This window comes from Bufo bufo, chromosome 2 (genome assembly GCF_905171765.1).
Source record: "Bufo bufo chromosome 2, aBufBuf1.1, whole genome shotgun sequence".
Taxonomy (NCBI): Eukaryota; Metazoa; Chordata; class Amphibia; order Anura; family Bufonidae; genus Bufo; species Bufo bufo.
This window is the reverse complement of record NC_053390.1, coordinates 437564934-437582584: the sequence shown is the minus strand read 5'-3', so window position 1 is coordinate 437582584 and position 17651 is coordinate 437564934. Positions and strand designations below refer to the sequence as shown.

The following is a 17651-nucleotide window of genomic DNA, read 5'->3' as shown; positions in this document are numbered from 1 at the left end:
GATCCTCAGTGGATTGTAAGGAGGAGCCATCAGCTACGGGAATAGCCGTGCTTTTGGCCAAACGGGCCACAGGGGGGGGTCGACTTTAGGTGGTGACGCCCAGTTTGTAATGCAATCCGCCGGGAAAGGATAACAGATATCCAACTTCTTAGGCGGGGTAAAACGGGCATCAGGACGGGCCCAGGCCTTAGAAACCACCGACGAGAAGTCAGCGTGAAGGGGAAAAACTGCAGACGCCTGCTTTTGGCGAAAAAAGGAAACACTGTTTTTTTCAGAATTAGGAGGATCATCGTGAATCTTAAAAGGTATCACGGATATTGTTAATAAGATGGCCCACGGCAGAAGCCAGTTTTGAAGGCAAGGCCGAGTCCATATCCCAGTCTAAATCAACTAGTTCCCCTTCAGAGGGCATATCCTGTAAGGAGGAAGGGCCCGACTGAGAGCGCACCCTTGGGGGTGATACTGAAGCATCCGAGGATGATAGTCGCTCCGCCCTGGACCGCTTATGGGGTTGACGGGCTCTGGAGGTGTCGCCTGGAGAGAGAGAGACTCAGACGGGTCAGCTAAGATAGCGGACCCGGAGGGCCCAGCAGGGGAATTATCCGGCTGCGATAAGGGCAATGCATCTGCAAGGCGGCCCACAACGCTAGTGAGACGGACCACAGCCTGGGAAAGGGATCTAGCCCAGTCAGGGGGATCCAAGAGGCCAGGGGGTGACACAACAGATGGCGGACCCTGTAATGGGGCTTGGCAAGCCGAGCAATGCGGGTCAGGCTGCCCTTGAGGAAGGGGCGCCTTACATGCGGTGCAGGTATGATACCAAGGTCCAGCAGGTGCTGAGGGGTCAGACATGTTGGCTGGAAGTAATATAAAAACGTCCAGGCCAGGGGGCTGCTGTACTAGAAGGGGTCAACAGTCCTACCAGGTCACAGCGGGAGCAGACGACAGCAGCAGCAACACCTGAGGTAACGATCCGTCCTGAGAGCAAGCAGGCACGAAAAGGAGGCGGGGCTAGCGAGGAGCGGGAAGAAAAGACGTCCGCCCCCGACTGAAGCCTAACATGCACAGGAGAAGCGGAACGAAGCTCCGCCCCCCGCTAAAACTTTCGCGCGCGCGATTCAAAAATATACCGCCGAAGTGCCGCAGGAAAATTTGCCCCCGTCCGCCTCCTTCATAAACGGAGGCGAACAACACACCGGTAGCCGGAGCTGAACACAGCGGCAGCACTGGCCGAGAATAACAAAGGCGGCCCCACACGGCCGCCGCATCAAATCCGCCGCCCTGAGGTAACTGCGCTGTAACCCTCCCCCTGCTACCCGTCCAGCGAGCACTGCTCAGCTCTGCCCCGCACACAAAGGGGGGAAGCCGACCGGGCGTCTTGTATGACAATGAAGGCCAGGCAGAGGGGACAGCAGAAGTCAGAGCCCTAACAGGGGGGGGGGGGGGGGGGGGGGAGGGGGGGGTAGGAACGGCTGGAACAGCCATCTCACCATTCGACGTTTTCACCCTCTGTCCATCCAGCAGGGACGCCCCTTCAGCCACTGGCACCGAAGTGGCAGGAGGCTGGAGAGGGACTTGCAGGCGGGCGACCCTTGTGCTGGCGGGAGGCAGGGGAGCTGGGCTGCCCTGGTCCTCCTTTTCTTCTGTGGGGGAGGCAGCAGTGCGGATAACCGGCACTGGCGCAGCTCAACCCCGGGAAAACAGAGAGGTCTATTGCGACTCTGTTGTCCCTGTTGAAAAAAAGCAAAAATTGAAAATAATATAAAAAGGAAAAAAAAATAATAAAATCTTTAGCAAAGACAGCTCTGCAGTGCAGAGAGTGTCTTGCCTCCTTGACACTAAGCAAAAAACTGGTAGTCTCTCTCTCCTGGCTGAGGGTATAGCTGCTGGAGGAGGGGCTTAACAGTCTTTCACTTAGTGTCACGCCTCCTAGGGAGCTGAGCTATACCCAAGGTTTCCTGTGTCCCCCAAGTAATTGGGCGAGAAACATAATTTTGGTATTGAGGTCCCCCTTTCCAGCGTTCACCATGTGGGATAAACATGATATTTTATTTTGGACTTTTTGTGACACAGCAATACCAATTATTTACTATTTAATTTTTTTATGGGATTAGAGATCAGCGAATCGATTCATTCATCAGATTTCTTGAGGAGTGAAGGGCTGGCCTGCTCCCCCGTCCCCCATTAATTGACAGGGCTGGACATCTTGCCTGGCCTTGTCAATCTTATGTTGTGCTGTTGCTCCAAGTAGTGGTGCAAGCTCAGAGGCTCTGTTGCTACTGGAGCAGTGAACATGCTGACTGTGCATGTGCTACTACATTTCCAGGTACCCATATCAACCAAATGGCTCCTGCGCTCTCGGGCCTCTCAGGTGCTGTGTCAAAAAGCATCTAAGGGATTAAGAGTCAGCAGCAGGCACCCAGTGACTATGGCGCATGCTCAGATCCTAGGTGGGAACCATCCTTAAAGACCTTACATCAACCATATATGTAGGGCAGATGTTGGGAAGGAGTTAATCTAATGTGTACGGCCACTGTAAGTGTCAAATTTTCTGACAAATTTTTCTATAAAAAATGACTGAATTTAGATTTTTTTATGTTCACACTTAAAAAAGGGTTGTCCAAGACTTTTTTTTTTTTAGATTTTAAATAATAGTTGGTAGAGACACTAATAAAAAAAAAAAAAAGTTATACACTTACTGTCCTGAACCAACTCAGGTCCAGCACCACCGCTCTTCTCCGCATCTGCGATGTGATAACATGTCCTACACCAAACATGACTGCTGCAGTCAACCACTGGCCTCAGCATTATACGGCACGAGTTTGGTAAGGCCATTTATTAGCGGCAGCAGTCACATACAGTGTATGGGCACGTCATCACTGCAGTCAACAAACCCAGTAAGAACAGAGCAGTGGCACTGGAAAGGAGAGAGTTTATTATTTTACAACTGCCCCCGAATTAAAAAAGAAAACCCTTGGACAAACCCATAACAACCTAATGTTAAGACAATGGTGGGACACATTTTTACTTTTAACCAGAACAAACCTGGAACTGAGCACTGATGCTGGGTGGTTTCTTCTTCTTGTGCAAATGAAGGAGGGACTTTGTAGTTCGGTCATGGAGAGTCATGTTCATTATTATTTTCAGAGACTGAGAGTCAAGCAGGTTCTGGAAACACAATAAAAAGACAACTTTGGTAAATTGTGATTTATAGGTAAGTGTCTCTACTGCCGGCAATGTTAAACTTAAATAACGTGTATACACACACTGGAGAGGAAAAATAAACAAATGGGGTAATTTATTAAGACCGGTGATTTAGACGCAGGTCTTAATACCACTGCGCTGGCAGTGGATGCACCAAAGTGATGTAGAGGCAACCAGCCTATACATAACTTCGGCGATTGACCACACTAAGCGTATAAGTAGCGTATATCAAAATCGGAAATGACCCATTTAAAAGCTTATACCTTAGGTCATATTGAACACTAACTGCTCACAAATAAGATACCCAAAGATCACATCTATATACCTGAGGTTGTTTCTACCTACACTACAATTTGGAATAGGACTGTGGAATTTGCACCCATTAAGCCACAAATGTTCAGCAACAAGGTCTCACTCACAGTTCATACCCAAAGTCATTCCAAAGCTAGTCTGTACATTGAAGTACTGTAAGGGCTTTGTGTAGCCTGGTCTTAGGGAGCGTTCACACAACAGGGATAAATGGTTGTGTGAAGTAACACGAATACCGTACATTTAATCCATAATTCACACACAGAGCATAAAGATGCCATAAACGGTTTAGGAGAGACCTTGCTGACAAAGCAATTTGTAGATGCTCTAGTTTTCTCCTTCTTCTGCCTTTTGTTAACCACTTAGATCCTGCCGTTGCTATTCAATGCGACATTTAAGGGGTTAAATAGCCAGGATTGGAGCTAGTTTCAATCTCAGTCATTCCAACATGGAGCCCTTCCCTGCTTTATGTTAAAGCCAGCTACTGCTGCCAATTGCAGGGTTTCAGGTACTGAGCCTGTGCCACACCAGCGCCATTTACTGTATGTATGGTACTTTGTGCTAGGACCTTGGTGGCTGTCCCGCACATGTACAGTGCTTGTCACAAAGAGGTTAAAGGGAGTATATAATTTATTTATTTTTTTACTAATTAACCAGATCAGTTATTCTAATTGTAGGTCTTACTTCTATTTTCTGTACATGATTATGGGGGCAGTCATCTTGCCTGAGCTGCAACTGAAAGCATTCAGCTATATGCTTTACAGCAGCCACATGGGCCACCTGGAAAGGACACCGATTTCTATGGGAGAGTGTTATGGACATTCTCTGTTAACAGAGGGGCTGTGTCCATCAACTACTGTGTACGGTGGATCCCAGGTGGTATCTAGATATAGGCGTTAAGCTGGCCATACATATTCACAGATGTCGGACTAGCTGTGTCGGCCAAAGAGTCCATGTACACTATGGGGACAGCGGAGCAAGACACTGCCAGACAGCTCTGGTTGAATTGCAGCAGGTTCGGCCAACAAATGCATTATGTGTATGGCCAGTTTTAGGCTGGATATACACATTAGATTACTGTCAGCCAGCAGCTATCCCTTATGTTTGTTCTGCTCATTCATCACCTTTACACCTTTAGCAGCTCATCTCGCTTGACAACAAAAGATGTTAAGATTCAACAGCGCAAGCCTTTTCTCCCCTGACATGTGTCATCAGGGAAGTGTAGTGAGACCCCCATACATATTAAGTGGTCGTTCAATCCTGCCGAATCAGTGACCTAACCTGTATGGGCAGCTTAACATGTCATAGAAATACTGACTAATGGCGAGAAGATATCTCTACAGGAAATATCAGGTCTGCCTATTAGGAGGCTCTGTGAAAAAGACTTTACCTATTTTTTTTTTTTTATGTAGTGACATATAAAAAAAAAGAAATAGCAAAAATAGGTTTAACATACAAACTGAAATTTTACATTCATTCACTGAAGAAATGATAGCTTGCATTACCTTCGGGATGAGCTGCTTCTGGCGTGTACCTTTACTTTTCCTGCAGCGATAACACAGTTCACCATCATTAGAAGGATTCTATACCCCTTAATACCAGATACTCTGTTTTAGTTAACGCACCAAGCCAGCATAACCATTAGTCATTTGTTAGTTGGTCCTGGGGTCATGAGATAAGTTTCCACCTCACAACAGTTCTGATCAGGTTACAAAGTCAAATACTGCCAAGGAGCAATAGTACCCAAATTACTCTCCCCACATGTGACATCCATTTCCAAGGGGAAACCACTTTACCAACCCTGTCTCATAAGAACTGTGGAAAGGTATTCACCATATCTTTTCTCTTGCCATAGTTCAAACAGTATGTTAGTTTGTTACAAGCAGACTTACCAAACTTACCTGCAGTCTTTAAAAAAAACAGAATATGTATGCATGCATTACCAACACACGTCAAAGACAAACAAATTCAGCATAAAGCAAAATGCAATAATAAGACAGACTTTAAAAGATCTGCAAAACAGATTTCAAAGCTCATGCCTAGCATTTTACAGCAATGCATAGCTTCCAAAATGCACACGTTCAATGCTTTAGCACACAATGACAATCTTATTGCTTTGTCCTCTGCAGTCAACTGACCAAGAGTCCCTTGCACACTCACTGAAACTGATGGCGCGAGTGTCTATGTAGGGAAAGGGTGCGCAGCAGGTTGGCTGGGTCATTCCCCTGATAGGAGAGTCCCTTAATACTGTTCATCAGCTGAGAGTGCCGCTCTCTGCCAGCGATAGGGGGAGAGGAAAGACACACAGGTTATAGATGGGAGAGGTCGAGAACACTCTGCATTCCAGACAGACGTCTTCATGTAGAAAATAGAAGTATATGTGCTTGTTCTGCTTGCTTATTACTCTAATAACACATTTGATGGATGACTTTGATTCAAACACTAAGCAACTAAACTACCCAAAAAATATATAGGGAACTTTCACACAGTTAAAAAAAAAATTGCACAAGAAAACGAACAGTAATACAAGAAAGACACTAATAAATCCCTGAGAAACACATTAGTAGGGTACTCGGTTAAGCCTAAAGGGCTCAGCAGATTTGAGTTTATGACACTGGCTGGCCTGTTACATGTGCTCTTGGCAGCTGAAGACATCAGTGTATGATCCCATGTTCATATGTGCCCGCATTACTGAGAAATCTTAAGTTTTAATATATGCAAATGAGCCTCTAGGAGCAACGGGAGCCTCTAACAGGACCAAACAGTGAAAACATCAGAACTCCTGACCCTGTCAATAAAGTGCAGAGGGTGCAGCAGTTGAAAAGAGAGCAGAGCCTCTAGGTGTAATGGCAACACCCCCATTGCTCCTAGAGGCTCACCTGCATACATTAAAACATCCTTCTTCCCAGCAATGCAGGCACATATTGAACACGGGACCAACACAGAAGCCTTCAGCTGTCAAGCGCACATGTCACAGGTCAGGCAGTTTCATAGGTACAAACCTGCTGACAGATCCCTTTAACAGGAGAACAGTTCACACAAGTTAAAAACCCATGATTGCATACATGGTAATAATGGATGCAACTCTGCACCTTAAAGTGAACCGCACACCCAACACTTAGGTTAGTAGGTGGTGTGGATATATTCCATGCAGTGACGCTGGGTTAAGCACCTGATATATCCCAAAGGAGCCTTATCACCATAAAGCACAGTTTTTAGGTACTCTATATGGCAGTTACATTTCTATACAACTACACCAAATAATAATCTCATTGCAGCATTCTAATAGAATTTCTTTTTTTACTCTATAGTGAAAACTAAAACTGCAATACATTATACTAAAAACTGTTTTTTCAAGCCTAGGACCCAGTATGATTCAAGACTCCTTTGGGGGGGACACATTACTTGCGTGTCACCAACAGCACTTACTTCTTATTTTCATATACACTTATGAAGTCTTCAAATACATCGATATCATAATCCATGGTGCAATCAAAGGAGAAATCGAGGAGGGAGCAGCTGAAGTGGAGTACAGGTGATCTCCAGTAAGATGTGGAACAACAGATATTTATGCACTAGCCTGCTGAGTTACCCAATTTATCTGATGGGTTATGAACAATAGAGCGGCAAAATCTCCTCCGATCATACATGATGTAAGAGGTTATTGTATGTAAATTGCTTTCACTACACAGAACCAGGGCTCAAAGCCCTTTTACATGGACTGATAATTGGGAACGAGTATTCGGAAGAATGCTTGTTGCCTATAATTAGCACAAAGGTGCCGCCGATCACCTGACAAACAAGCAACTGTTTGTCGCGTTATCATATCTGTCACATGGCACCACAAATCCTTATTTGCTGGCAGATCGCCCTATGTGAACAGGCACATGCTGCCGACAAACCGTGGAACAGATTGGGAACAAATGAAAGGTATTCGCTATACATGGGGGAAGATGGCTGCATGTGAATGCAGAAAGAGTGGGCACTGATCAGGATAGAAATTTCCTCATATCCGATTACTGACCCTTTTATTGGCCCAAATGAAATTGCCATAAAAAGAAAGGCTAAGCCTGGTCTTCAGTCTAAAATACACTTGAGACGACTTGAAAAAGTGCAAAATAGAAGCTTATGAACATACTTTAAAAAAAATGTTCTATCTGTGCATGGCTAGAATAAAGCCTTCTATTTCCTAACTCTAAAACGAATAATTCTAAAATGCCTGCATGTCTCTTTAGAAGGCTACTTTCACACTAGCGTTTTGGCTTTCTGTTTGTGAGATCCGTTCAGGGCTCTCACAAGCGGTCCAAAACGGATCAGTTTTGCCCTAATGCATTTTGAATGGATAAGGATCCGCTCACAATGCATCAATTTGCTTTCAATCAGCCTCCATTCCACTGCCTGCAGCGTTTTGCTGTCCGCGTGACGAAACGGAGCCAAACGGATCCGTCCTGGCACATAATGCAAGTCAATGGGGACGGATCCGTTTTCTCTGACACAATAGAAAACAGATCCGTCTTACACTGACTTTCAGTGGAGTTCATGACGGATCCGTCTTCGCTATGTTACAGATAATACAAACTGATCCGTTCATGACGGATGCATGCGGTTGTATTATTGTAACGGATCCGTTGTTGCAGATCCATGACGGATCCGCCCAAAACACGAGTGTGAAAGTAGCCATAATTGTACACAAACAATTAAAGGAACACTAAACATCCCTCCTGTAAAGGGATTATCCGAAGTCTAAAACGTGCCTCCCAATGCCCGGGCCCCTCATATAGGATTATACTTACCTGCTGCCCGGCAGCCTTGTTGCTCCTGATGCCCGCCTCTGCATCTCGAGCATCCCCGGCATCGCGGGTCACACTAGGGAGGCTCGTCCCCATCGCGGACTGCTATTGGCTGCTTCCCCCCTGTTGCCAGATGTTTTGATTCGAGCGACGGGGAGATGCAGCGGCAGCCGTGCAGGGATCAGGAGCGACGCGGGTGCCAGGGAGCAGGTAAGTATAAACTCAATGAGGAGCCCGGGCATTGGGGGCATGTTTTAGAATTTGGATAACTCCTTTATTTTGTCTCATAATACGATTAAAACTGAAAAATACATAAAGAAATCTGATCAAGGAGCTCAGCCATGTGCCCCCTACTTGTCCTCACGGTCATGTGTCTGCCTGCAAGACAACTAGCTGAAGCAGGAGCTTCCCACCCTGCCCTGTCCCCCAGTTGAAAATGGAACAGATCAGCAGGAGATAACCCGATGTTCTCTGCAGGATTTACATGCTAATTTAGAAGAGAACTGCTTTACTTGCAAACTCTTAATATACTGAGCACAAAAGGAGAGCAGCCACAGTGAAATCAACCTCAACATGGGTGCCCAAAAAGATGCACAAGCAAACTAGCACTTCTTCCCATGTAGTCCCTCCGCTCTAGCTGTAAAATCCACAAAATTGTAGAGTTTAATAACTTTTGAAACATTTCCAATAAAACCTTTCATATAAGAAATACAATTGTAACCTTTAAATTGTTTATGCATGATAGGTTTAATACTTCTGATTTTATATATTGTAAAATAAGGTTTTAATGTTGATGTGTACAGATGCTCACCGGTATACTTTCTCAGCTGAGGTATTTGACTTCTGTAACTCCCCCAAAGGGACTCGTGGCCCTTTCCTAACCACACCTAGAACAAAACAGTGAAACAAATTTAGGGCGAGTTCATATCGCATTGGAGCCTCCACTTGAGGCCTCTGCAATTAAAAGGAGGATTCCTAAAAGAAACTTAAAGGGCTTCACCCCACTAAAGTTTTTTTTTTTTTTTTGGTTACTTATAATCCCTATACTGCGATTTATGCATACATACAGGGAGTGCAGAATTATTAGGCAAGTTGTATTTTTGAGGATTAATTTTATTATTGAACAACAACCATGTTCTCAATGAACCCAAAAAACTCATTAATATCAAAGCTGAATATTTTTGGAAGTAGTTTTTAGTTTGTTTTTAGTTTTAGCTATTTTAGGGGGATATCTGTGTGTGCAGGTGACTATTACTGTGCATAATTATTAGGCAACTTAACAAAAAACAAATATATACCCATTTTAATTATTTATTTTTACCAGTGAAACCAATATAACATCTCAACATTCACAAATATACATTTCTGACATTCAAAAACAAAACAAAAACAAATCAGTGACCAATATAGCCACCTTTCTTTGCAAGGACACTCAAAAGCCTGCCATCCATGGATTCTGTCAGTGTTTTGATCTGTTCACCATCAACATTGCGTGCAGCAGCAACCACAGCCTCCCAGACACTGTTCAGAGAGGTGTACTGTTTTCCCTCCTTGTAAATCTCACATTTGATGATGGACCACAGGTTCTCAATGGGGTTCAGATCAGGTAAACAAGGAGGCCATGTCATTAGATTTTTTTCTTTTATACCCTTTCTTGCCAGCCACGCTGTGGAGTACTTGGACGCGTGTGATGGAGCATTGTCCTGCATGAAAATCATGTTTTTCTTGAAGGATGCAGACTTCTTCCTGTACCACTGCTTGAAGAAGGTGTCTTCCAGAAACTGGCAGTAGGACTGGGAGATGAGCTTGACTCCATCCTCAACCCGAAAAGGCCCCACAAGCTCATCTTTGATGATACCAGCCCAAACCAGTACTCCACCTCCACCTTGCTGGCGTCTGAGTCGGACTGGAGCTCTCTGCCCTTTACCAATCCAGCCACGGGCCCATCCATCTGGCCCATCAAGACTCACTCTCGTTTCATCAGTCCATAAAACCTTAGAAAAATCAGTCTTGAGCTATTTCTTGGCCCAGTCTTGACGTTTCAGCTTGTGTGTCTTGTTCAGTGGTGGTCGTCTTTCAGCCTTTCTTACCTTGGCCATGTCTCTGAGTATTGCACACCTTGTGCTTTTGGGCACTCCAGTGATGTTGCAGCTCTGAAATATGGCCAAACTGGTGGCAAGTGGCATCTTGGCAGCTGCACGCTTGACTTTTCTCAGTTCATGGGCAGTTATTTTGCGCCTTGGTTTTTCCACACGCTTCTTGCGACCCTGTTGACTATTTTGAATGAAACGCTTGATTGTTCGATGATCACGCTTCAGAAGCTTTGCAATTTTAAGAGTGCTGCATCCCTCTGCAAGATATCTCACTATTTTTGACTTTTCTGAGCATGTCAAGTCCTTCTTTTGACCCATTTTGCCAAAGGAAAGGAAGTTGCCTAATAATTATGCACACCTGATATAGGGTGTTGATGTCATTAGACCACACCCCTTCTCATTACAGAGATGCACATCACCTAATATGCTTAATTGGTAGTAGGCTTTCGAGCCTATACAGCTTGGAGTAAGACAACATGCATAAAGAGGATGATGTGGTCAAAATACTCATTTGCCTAATAATTCTGTACAGGGTGTACTGTAATTAATCATTTTGGTTCTGCAGATTCTGTTAAAAACATACTTTTAAAATATGCAAATTACCTTGCTACCAGCAAGTAGGGCGGCTACTTGCTGGTATCAGCCGCATCCTCCTATCCTAAAGACGCCCCCTCCGCATGTTGATTGACAGAGCCAGCGGACGGGATCGTCCTCTGGCTGGTCCTGTCTGCTATCAAGATCTCGCGCCTGCGCCGTATCGGTATTCAGTCGGCGCAGGCGCACTGAGAGGCGGACGCTCGCTCGGCGCTCCATCCTCAATACGCTTGCGCCGATGACATCACATCTACACCCGGCGCAGGCGCATTGAGGAAGGAGCAACCGAGCGAGCGTCCTCCTCTCAGTGCGCCTGCGCCGACTGAAGACAGGTACGGCGCAGGCGCCAGATTTTGAATGCAAACCGGGCCAGCAGAGAAAGATCCCGTTCGCTGGCCCTGTCAATCAACATGCGGAGGTGGCGTCTTTAGGATAGGAGGATGCGGCTGCTACCAGCAAGTAGCCGCCCTACTTGCTGGTAGCAAGGTAATTTGCATATTTTAAAAGTACGTTTTTAACAGAATCTGCAGAACAAAGATGATTAATTACAGTATGTATGCATAAATCGCAGTATAGGGATTATAAGTAACAAAAAAAACAACAACTGTTTAGTGGGGTGACAGAAGCCCTTTAACGAACTCCATTGTAGTCAATGGAGTCTGTTCAACTCCATTCAGGTCAGTTATGTGCCCTATCCGGCAATTCTGTTATTTCCATCGTTTTGCTCTTCTAACAGACCAGAACAATGGAAAAATATATAGTGGGGATGTGAACCCGGCCTAAGGTCAATGGCACAATTTTACATTTGTCTTTATGCAAGCCAAACCCCGGAAGATGGCAAAACTTAAATGAAAAAGATCTGCACCTCTTCAGTGCTGTGGAGCAACTGCTGGCTTTGGCTTACAAATACTGCTGCAAAATATGCAAGTGTTAATGAGGTCTTACAAAGATTTTGCAGATTTTATCCATGGTTTACTTTTTAACACTATTCAATAACTGCATCACAAAGGACAGCTGAACTAGAAAAAGGTTCTGCAATGCAACTGACACAGTTATCCAAATCAGCACCACCTCTAGATTACAGGAAATCAGTCAGTGCAAAGTACCTGCTGTCTTCTCTGCTCGTTGCCTCGCAGCCTCATTCAGTACAGCCATTGATCTAATTGCTGCCCGCAGCACTGCCCATCGGAAGACAGACACTGGATCCATACCAATGAGTTCACGAATGTATGCACTGTCGCTGCTTCGGAGGAGAGCCACAATATCAGGCCTCATGTAGTCTGTATTTTTCTCCCGAAAATCCTGCAAGTGAGAAAACAATCATCTGTATCTATCCATCTATCTATGTGACTATATGTAGCAAACTTTCTTGGCTTTGTAGTTTCCAAATAGCTGAAGTGCCGGAGGTTGCTGATCCCTGACATACTGTATAATATATATATATTCTACACACACAAACATACATACATGGCTCCAACCACTGACTACAAATGACTCTCAAACAACATGATGTAATGCCCCTACCTTGATCTGGTACTTTACTTTGCCTGCAAAGTGACGAATGATGAACGCGGGCTCCATGACCGGTGTGCCAACAAAGTACTTATTATCCTCATGCTGTTGTTTGAACTTGGCCAACAAAGTGCGGGAAGTGGCATGAGGAAAACTGGACAAAAAGGAGCAAGTAACCAAATGACGGCAAAACATTTTATTGGATAACACTTCATGCCAAATGCTAACTTAGTTTCAATAGGTTTGAACTATACATACTTGCTTTCCTCATCCAACAGGTAGAACAGGCCAGTTGGTTTCTTGCTGATCAGATGGATGCAGCCCACATTATCTGTGTAGTCTATGTTGTGCCAACTAATTCCTTCACCTTTATATTCTTCCTGCAATGCATACATCCAGTTATTTACTTTTATCATACACTACAGACCTAAATTTATAAAACAAATTCAGTATACACTACTCACAAAAAGTTAGGGATATTTGGCTTTCGGGTAAAATTTATGGAAAATGTAAAAAAGTTCACGCTAAAGTGATATTATAGCAGGAAAGTAGGGCATTTAAGTAGATGCATGCAATCAGAGGTCGCGCTACATTTTTTCTGGAAGAGTAAAAATACTCCTCTTACTATTTTTGAGGAGTATTTTTAGCCGATGAGGAGTACGAAAGTTACAGTAATTCAAATAGTTAATACGAAGGCCTACGTAACATTAAGGGTTTGCTATTTATGCAGGGAAACCATTACTAGTATTCTAAAACTGTTGTCCATGCATAAATAGCAAATTTAGACAATTTTAAATCTAGCCGACATCATATACTAAACATAAGACCACTGCCACCTAAAACAGTGCTGCCAGTTTTTGCTGGTATAGAACAGTAGACTCTATTACAGTCATTCTTCCAACGCCTAAAGCTGGGGACACTGTTACATGAGAGCTTCCCCCTCTGCAGTGGTCTCAGATTGTAGTTAACTGCTTTTTGATAGAAAATGGACGTACTGCTATTGAAAACTATTAACTGCCTGAATAAGGTTCGTTAAAAATAACTTTGTGTTCTTTTATAAAAAAAAATAAAAAATCGGTTCTCCACCAAATCTGGCGATCAGGCTAGTAGTGTGAACTGGTGTATAAAGGATATTTATAAATACTTCGCCTCAACTTACACCAGAGTGAGTTGAGGAGGAAATATTTATAAATATCCTTTATACACCAGTTCACACTACTAGCCTGATCGCCAGATTTGGTGGAGAACCGATTTTTTAAATAAAAGAACACAAAAGTTATTTTTAACGTACCTTATTCAGGCAGTTAATAGTGGTCTCAGATTGCATGCTAATGCTACGTAGTCTTGGGGTGGCACAGAGAGCTCTGCAGAGTCAGGTTGGCACAGTATGAGGCTATGTAGGCTTAGTGTGGCACAGAGCTCTGCAGGGTCAGGTTGGCACAGTATGAGGCTATGTAGGCTTAGTGTGGCACAGAGCTCTGCAGGGTCAGGTTGGCACAGTATGAGGCTATGTAGGCTTAGGGTAGCACAGTGCTCTGCATGGTCAGGGTGGTAGGCTTAGGGTAGCACAGTGTGATAATGTACTGTATGTAGTGCACATAGTGGGATGAAGTGTGATTGTGTACTGTTATACTATTATAGTGTACATAGTATATACAGTACATCACACTATGTACACTATAAAAGTATATACAGTACATCACACTATGTACACTATAAAAGTATATACAGTACATTATCACACTGTTATAGTGTACATAGTGATACAGTAAACGGTATATAGTGTGATGTGTCATGGACTATAGTGCACATTGTTTAATAGTGTACGGTATATAGTGGGACAGTGATGCTTTTCCTTGGTCACTACTGTCTGTGTGTGAACCCGACCCTAACGCTCATACAGCCTCCTGTTCCATGGTGCTTGCAGCCTCCTCTCTTCTCCCCTGTTATCTCCAGGACGTGCATTGGCAATGAGAGTAGGGGTATCTGTAAGTCAGTCATGCTGTGACATCTGTGTATCAGCCAGGAGGCATGTGCTGGGCCCCGCACCGGGTACACAGGCACATCACAGTCTGCTGCACCTATAAGCTGCTCCTCCTTTATTTTTATGGCTATGGGACAATAGAATGACCTGCCCTGAGGGTCTCCCTCCCGTGTCCTCGCTGTCTTGCAGCTGGCGGTCAGACCCAAGTCTGAGGTTGGTGTTGCTTGCTGCTGGTCTCCTGTTGGCGTGTCTAGCGCTGAGACCCTCGCTGACTTCTACAAGCAGGAGTCTGAAGCGCTCAGCCACTTTTCCTTACTGCTAAGCGCGGTAGTGAAGACGTTCCCCTAGACCTTCTATTGAGGCTGTCTTCAGTACCGCACTCAGCAGGGAGGAGAGACGGCGCTCGCCTGAGCGCTGCAAACTAATCACTATAGGGAAAAACAAGGCGCTCAGATCCGGAACCCCCACTAAATTTCACTACACAGCAAGGCCACTTACCCCGTCAGTGAGGATCGTACGCCTGCTTCCTTACTTCAGAGCGGTGTGGCATAAGCTCCAGCAGCCCGCTCAAACTGACCAATCACTAAGCTCCTTACTGTAAGGAGCTTTGTTATTGGTTGTTTCAAGCAGCAGCAGCATCGGTGCGCTGCCCTTGCCGTTCACATCGCTCACTGCGCTGATGACTGGCAGGGAAAAGTCTAAGGTGTATTGGTACGCCTTAGACTTTTTCCAGGGAGTAAAATGGCCTGAACAGGCGTCTATGACGCTTGTACAGGCATTATTGCGACCTCTGCATGCAATAGTGATTTCCTCTTCTCAAACAATTTATTGAAACAAAAGCCAACACCAGTGGTGGGTATACCCCTACAGAAATGTCTGTCTTAATAACTTGTCATGTGGCCTTGAGCATCAATTACAGCTTGACGACGACGTCTCATGCTGTTCACAAGTCGACTTATTGTCTGCTGGGACATGGCATCCCACTCTTCATGAAGGGTGGCCCTTAGGTCATTGAGGTTCTGGGGTACAGAGTTACAAGCCTCTACATGGCAACTCAGCTGATCCCATAGGTTTTCAATGGGATTCAGGTCTGGAGAAAATGCGGGCAACTCCATTTGAGGTACCCCAGTCTCCAGCAGCTGCTCTCCCTAATGATGAGACCTCGGTGAGCTGGCGCATAGTCTTCCATGAAGATGAAATTAGGCCTGTGTTGTTCATGCAGAGGCACAATGACTGGATTAATGATGTTATTCAAGTAGTATGGGTTTGCCACTGTACCATTCACAAAGTGTAGGGCAGTTCTGTATTCACTAGACACACCTGCCCACACTAACACTACCACCACCAAAGGCTCATCTGGTGAAAACAGTGGCTGGGGCATAGTGCTTTCCTTAACATCTCCAACATCGTTGGCGGACATCATTTCTGCTCAAAATCGATCTTCATCAGTAAACTGCACTGAGGACCATTGGTCCCTCATCCAGAGTAGATGCTCCCTGACCCATGCAAGACGATGACACCTGTGGTCAGGTATCCTTGCAGGTTGTCTAGCATGCAGACCATGCTAATGTAAACAGTTTCGATTGGACTGACTTGGGTGCCTTTCATCTCCCTTAACCCCTTAGGGACCCATGACGTATCGGTACGGCATGGTTCCCGAGTCCTTAAGGACCCATGACGTACCGGTACCGTTGGCGGGGGGGGGTACAGAAGTATTGGAATGCATTGTAAAGGATTAGACCCCCAAAAGTTCAAGTCCCAAAGTGGGACCAAAAAAAAAGTTGAAAAAATAAAGTTTTCCCCCCCAAAAATTAAAAGTTTCAAGTAAGAATAAAGAAAAACGTCATTTTCCCCAAATAAAGTTTAAAAAAAAAAAAAAATTGTAAAAAATAGGGGGGGGGGGGGGGGGGGGGGGGGAGTATACATATTAGGTATCGCCGCATCCGTATCGACCGGCTCTATAAACATATCACATGACCTAACCCCTCAGATGAACACCGTAAAAAATAGAAAACTGCTAAATAAACCATTTTTTTGTCACCTTACATCACAAAAAGTACAACAGCAAGCAATCAAAAAGGCGTTTGCCCACCAAAATAGTACCAATCTAACCGTCACCTCATCACGCAAAAAATTAGCCCCTACCGGAGACAATTGCCCAAAAAATAAAACATCATCATTTTTGTTGTTTTAAAAAAGCGGTTATTGTGTAAAACTTACATAAATAAAAAAAAGTATACATATTTGGTATCGCCGCATTCGTATCGACCGACTCTCTAAAAATATCACATGACCTAAACCCCTTAGATGAACACTGTAAAAAATAAAAACTGTGCTAAATAAACCATTTTTTGTCACCTTACATCACAAAAAGTGTAATAGCAAGCGATCAAAAAGTCATATGCACCCCAAAATAGTGCCAATCAAACAGTCATCTCATCCCGCAAAAAATGAGACCCTAACCAAGGTAATCACCCAAACACTTGGCTCTCAGACTATGGAAACACTAAAACATGATTTTTTTTTCTTCAAAAATGTAATCAGTGTAAAACTTACATAAATTAAAAAAAAGTATACATATTAGGCATCGTCGCATCCGTAACAACCTGGTCTATAAAAATATCACATGATCTAACCTGTCAGATGAATTTTGTAAATAACAAAAAATAAAACCAGTGCCAAAACAGCTATTTCTTGTTATCTTGCCTCACAAAAAGTGTAATATAGAGCAACCAAAAATCATATGTACCCTAAACTAGTACCAACAATACTGCCACCCTATCCCGTAGTTTCTAAAATGGGGCCACTTTTTTGGAGTTTCTACTCTAGGGGTGCATCAGGGAGGCTTCAAATGGGACATGGGGTAAAAAAAAAAACAGTCCTTCCAAAAACCGTATGGCATTCCTTTCCTTCTGCGCCCTGCCGTGTGCCCGGACAGTAGTTTACGACCACATATGGGGTGTTTCTGTCAACTACAGAATCAGGGTCATAAATATTGAGTTTGGTTTGGCTGTTAACCCTTGCTTTGTAACTGGAAAAAAAAATTATTAAAATGGAAAATCTGCCAAAAAAGTTAAATTTTGAAATTGTATCTCTATTTTCAGGGTTAACAAAGTTTGTAAAATCAGTTTTGAATACCTTGAGGGGGTAGTTTATAGAATGGGG

The 17651-nt window shown here is 44.2% G+C and overlaps 1 protein-coding gene across 1 annotated transcript in view; it reads right to left on the bottom strand.

Annotated features, from left to right (window-relative positions):
• Positions 1 to 17651, bottom strand: part of MYO9B (myosin IXB) — a 182140-nt gene that overhangs the window by 74651 nt on the left and 89838 nt on the right. The window contains 8 exon segments of the mRNA XM_040417459.1: positions 3046 to 3168; positions 5019 to 5058; positions 5674 to 5787; positions 6943 to 7032; positions 9115 to 9190; positions 12097 to 12292; positions 12515 to 12656; positions 12761 to 12882. Of these exon segments, the coding sequence (XP_040273393.1) occupies positions 3046 to 3168; positions 5019 to 5058; positions 5674 to 5787; positions 6943 to 7032; positions 9115 to 9190; positions 12097 to 12292; positions 12515 to 12656; positions 12761 to 12882 (903 nt within the window).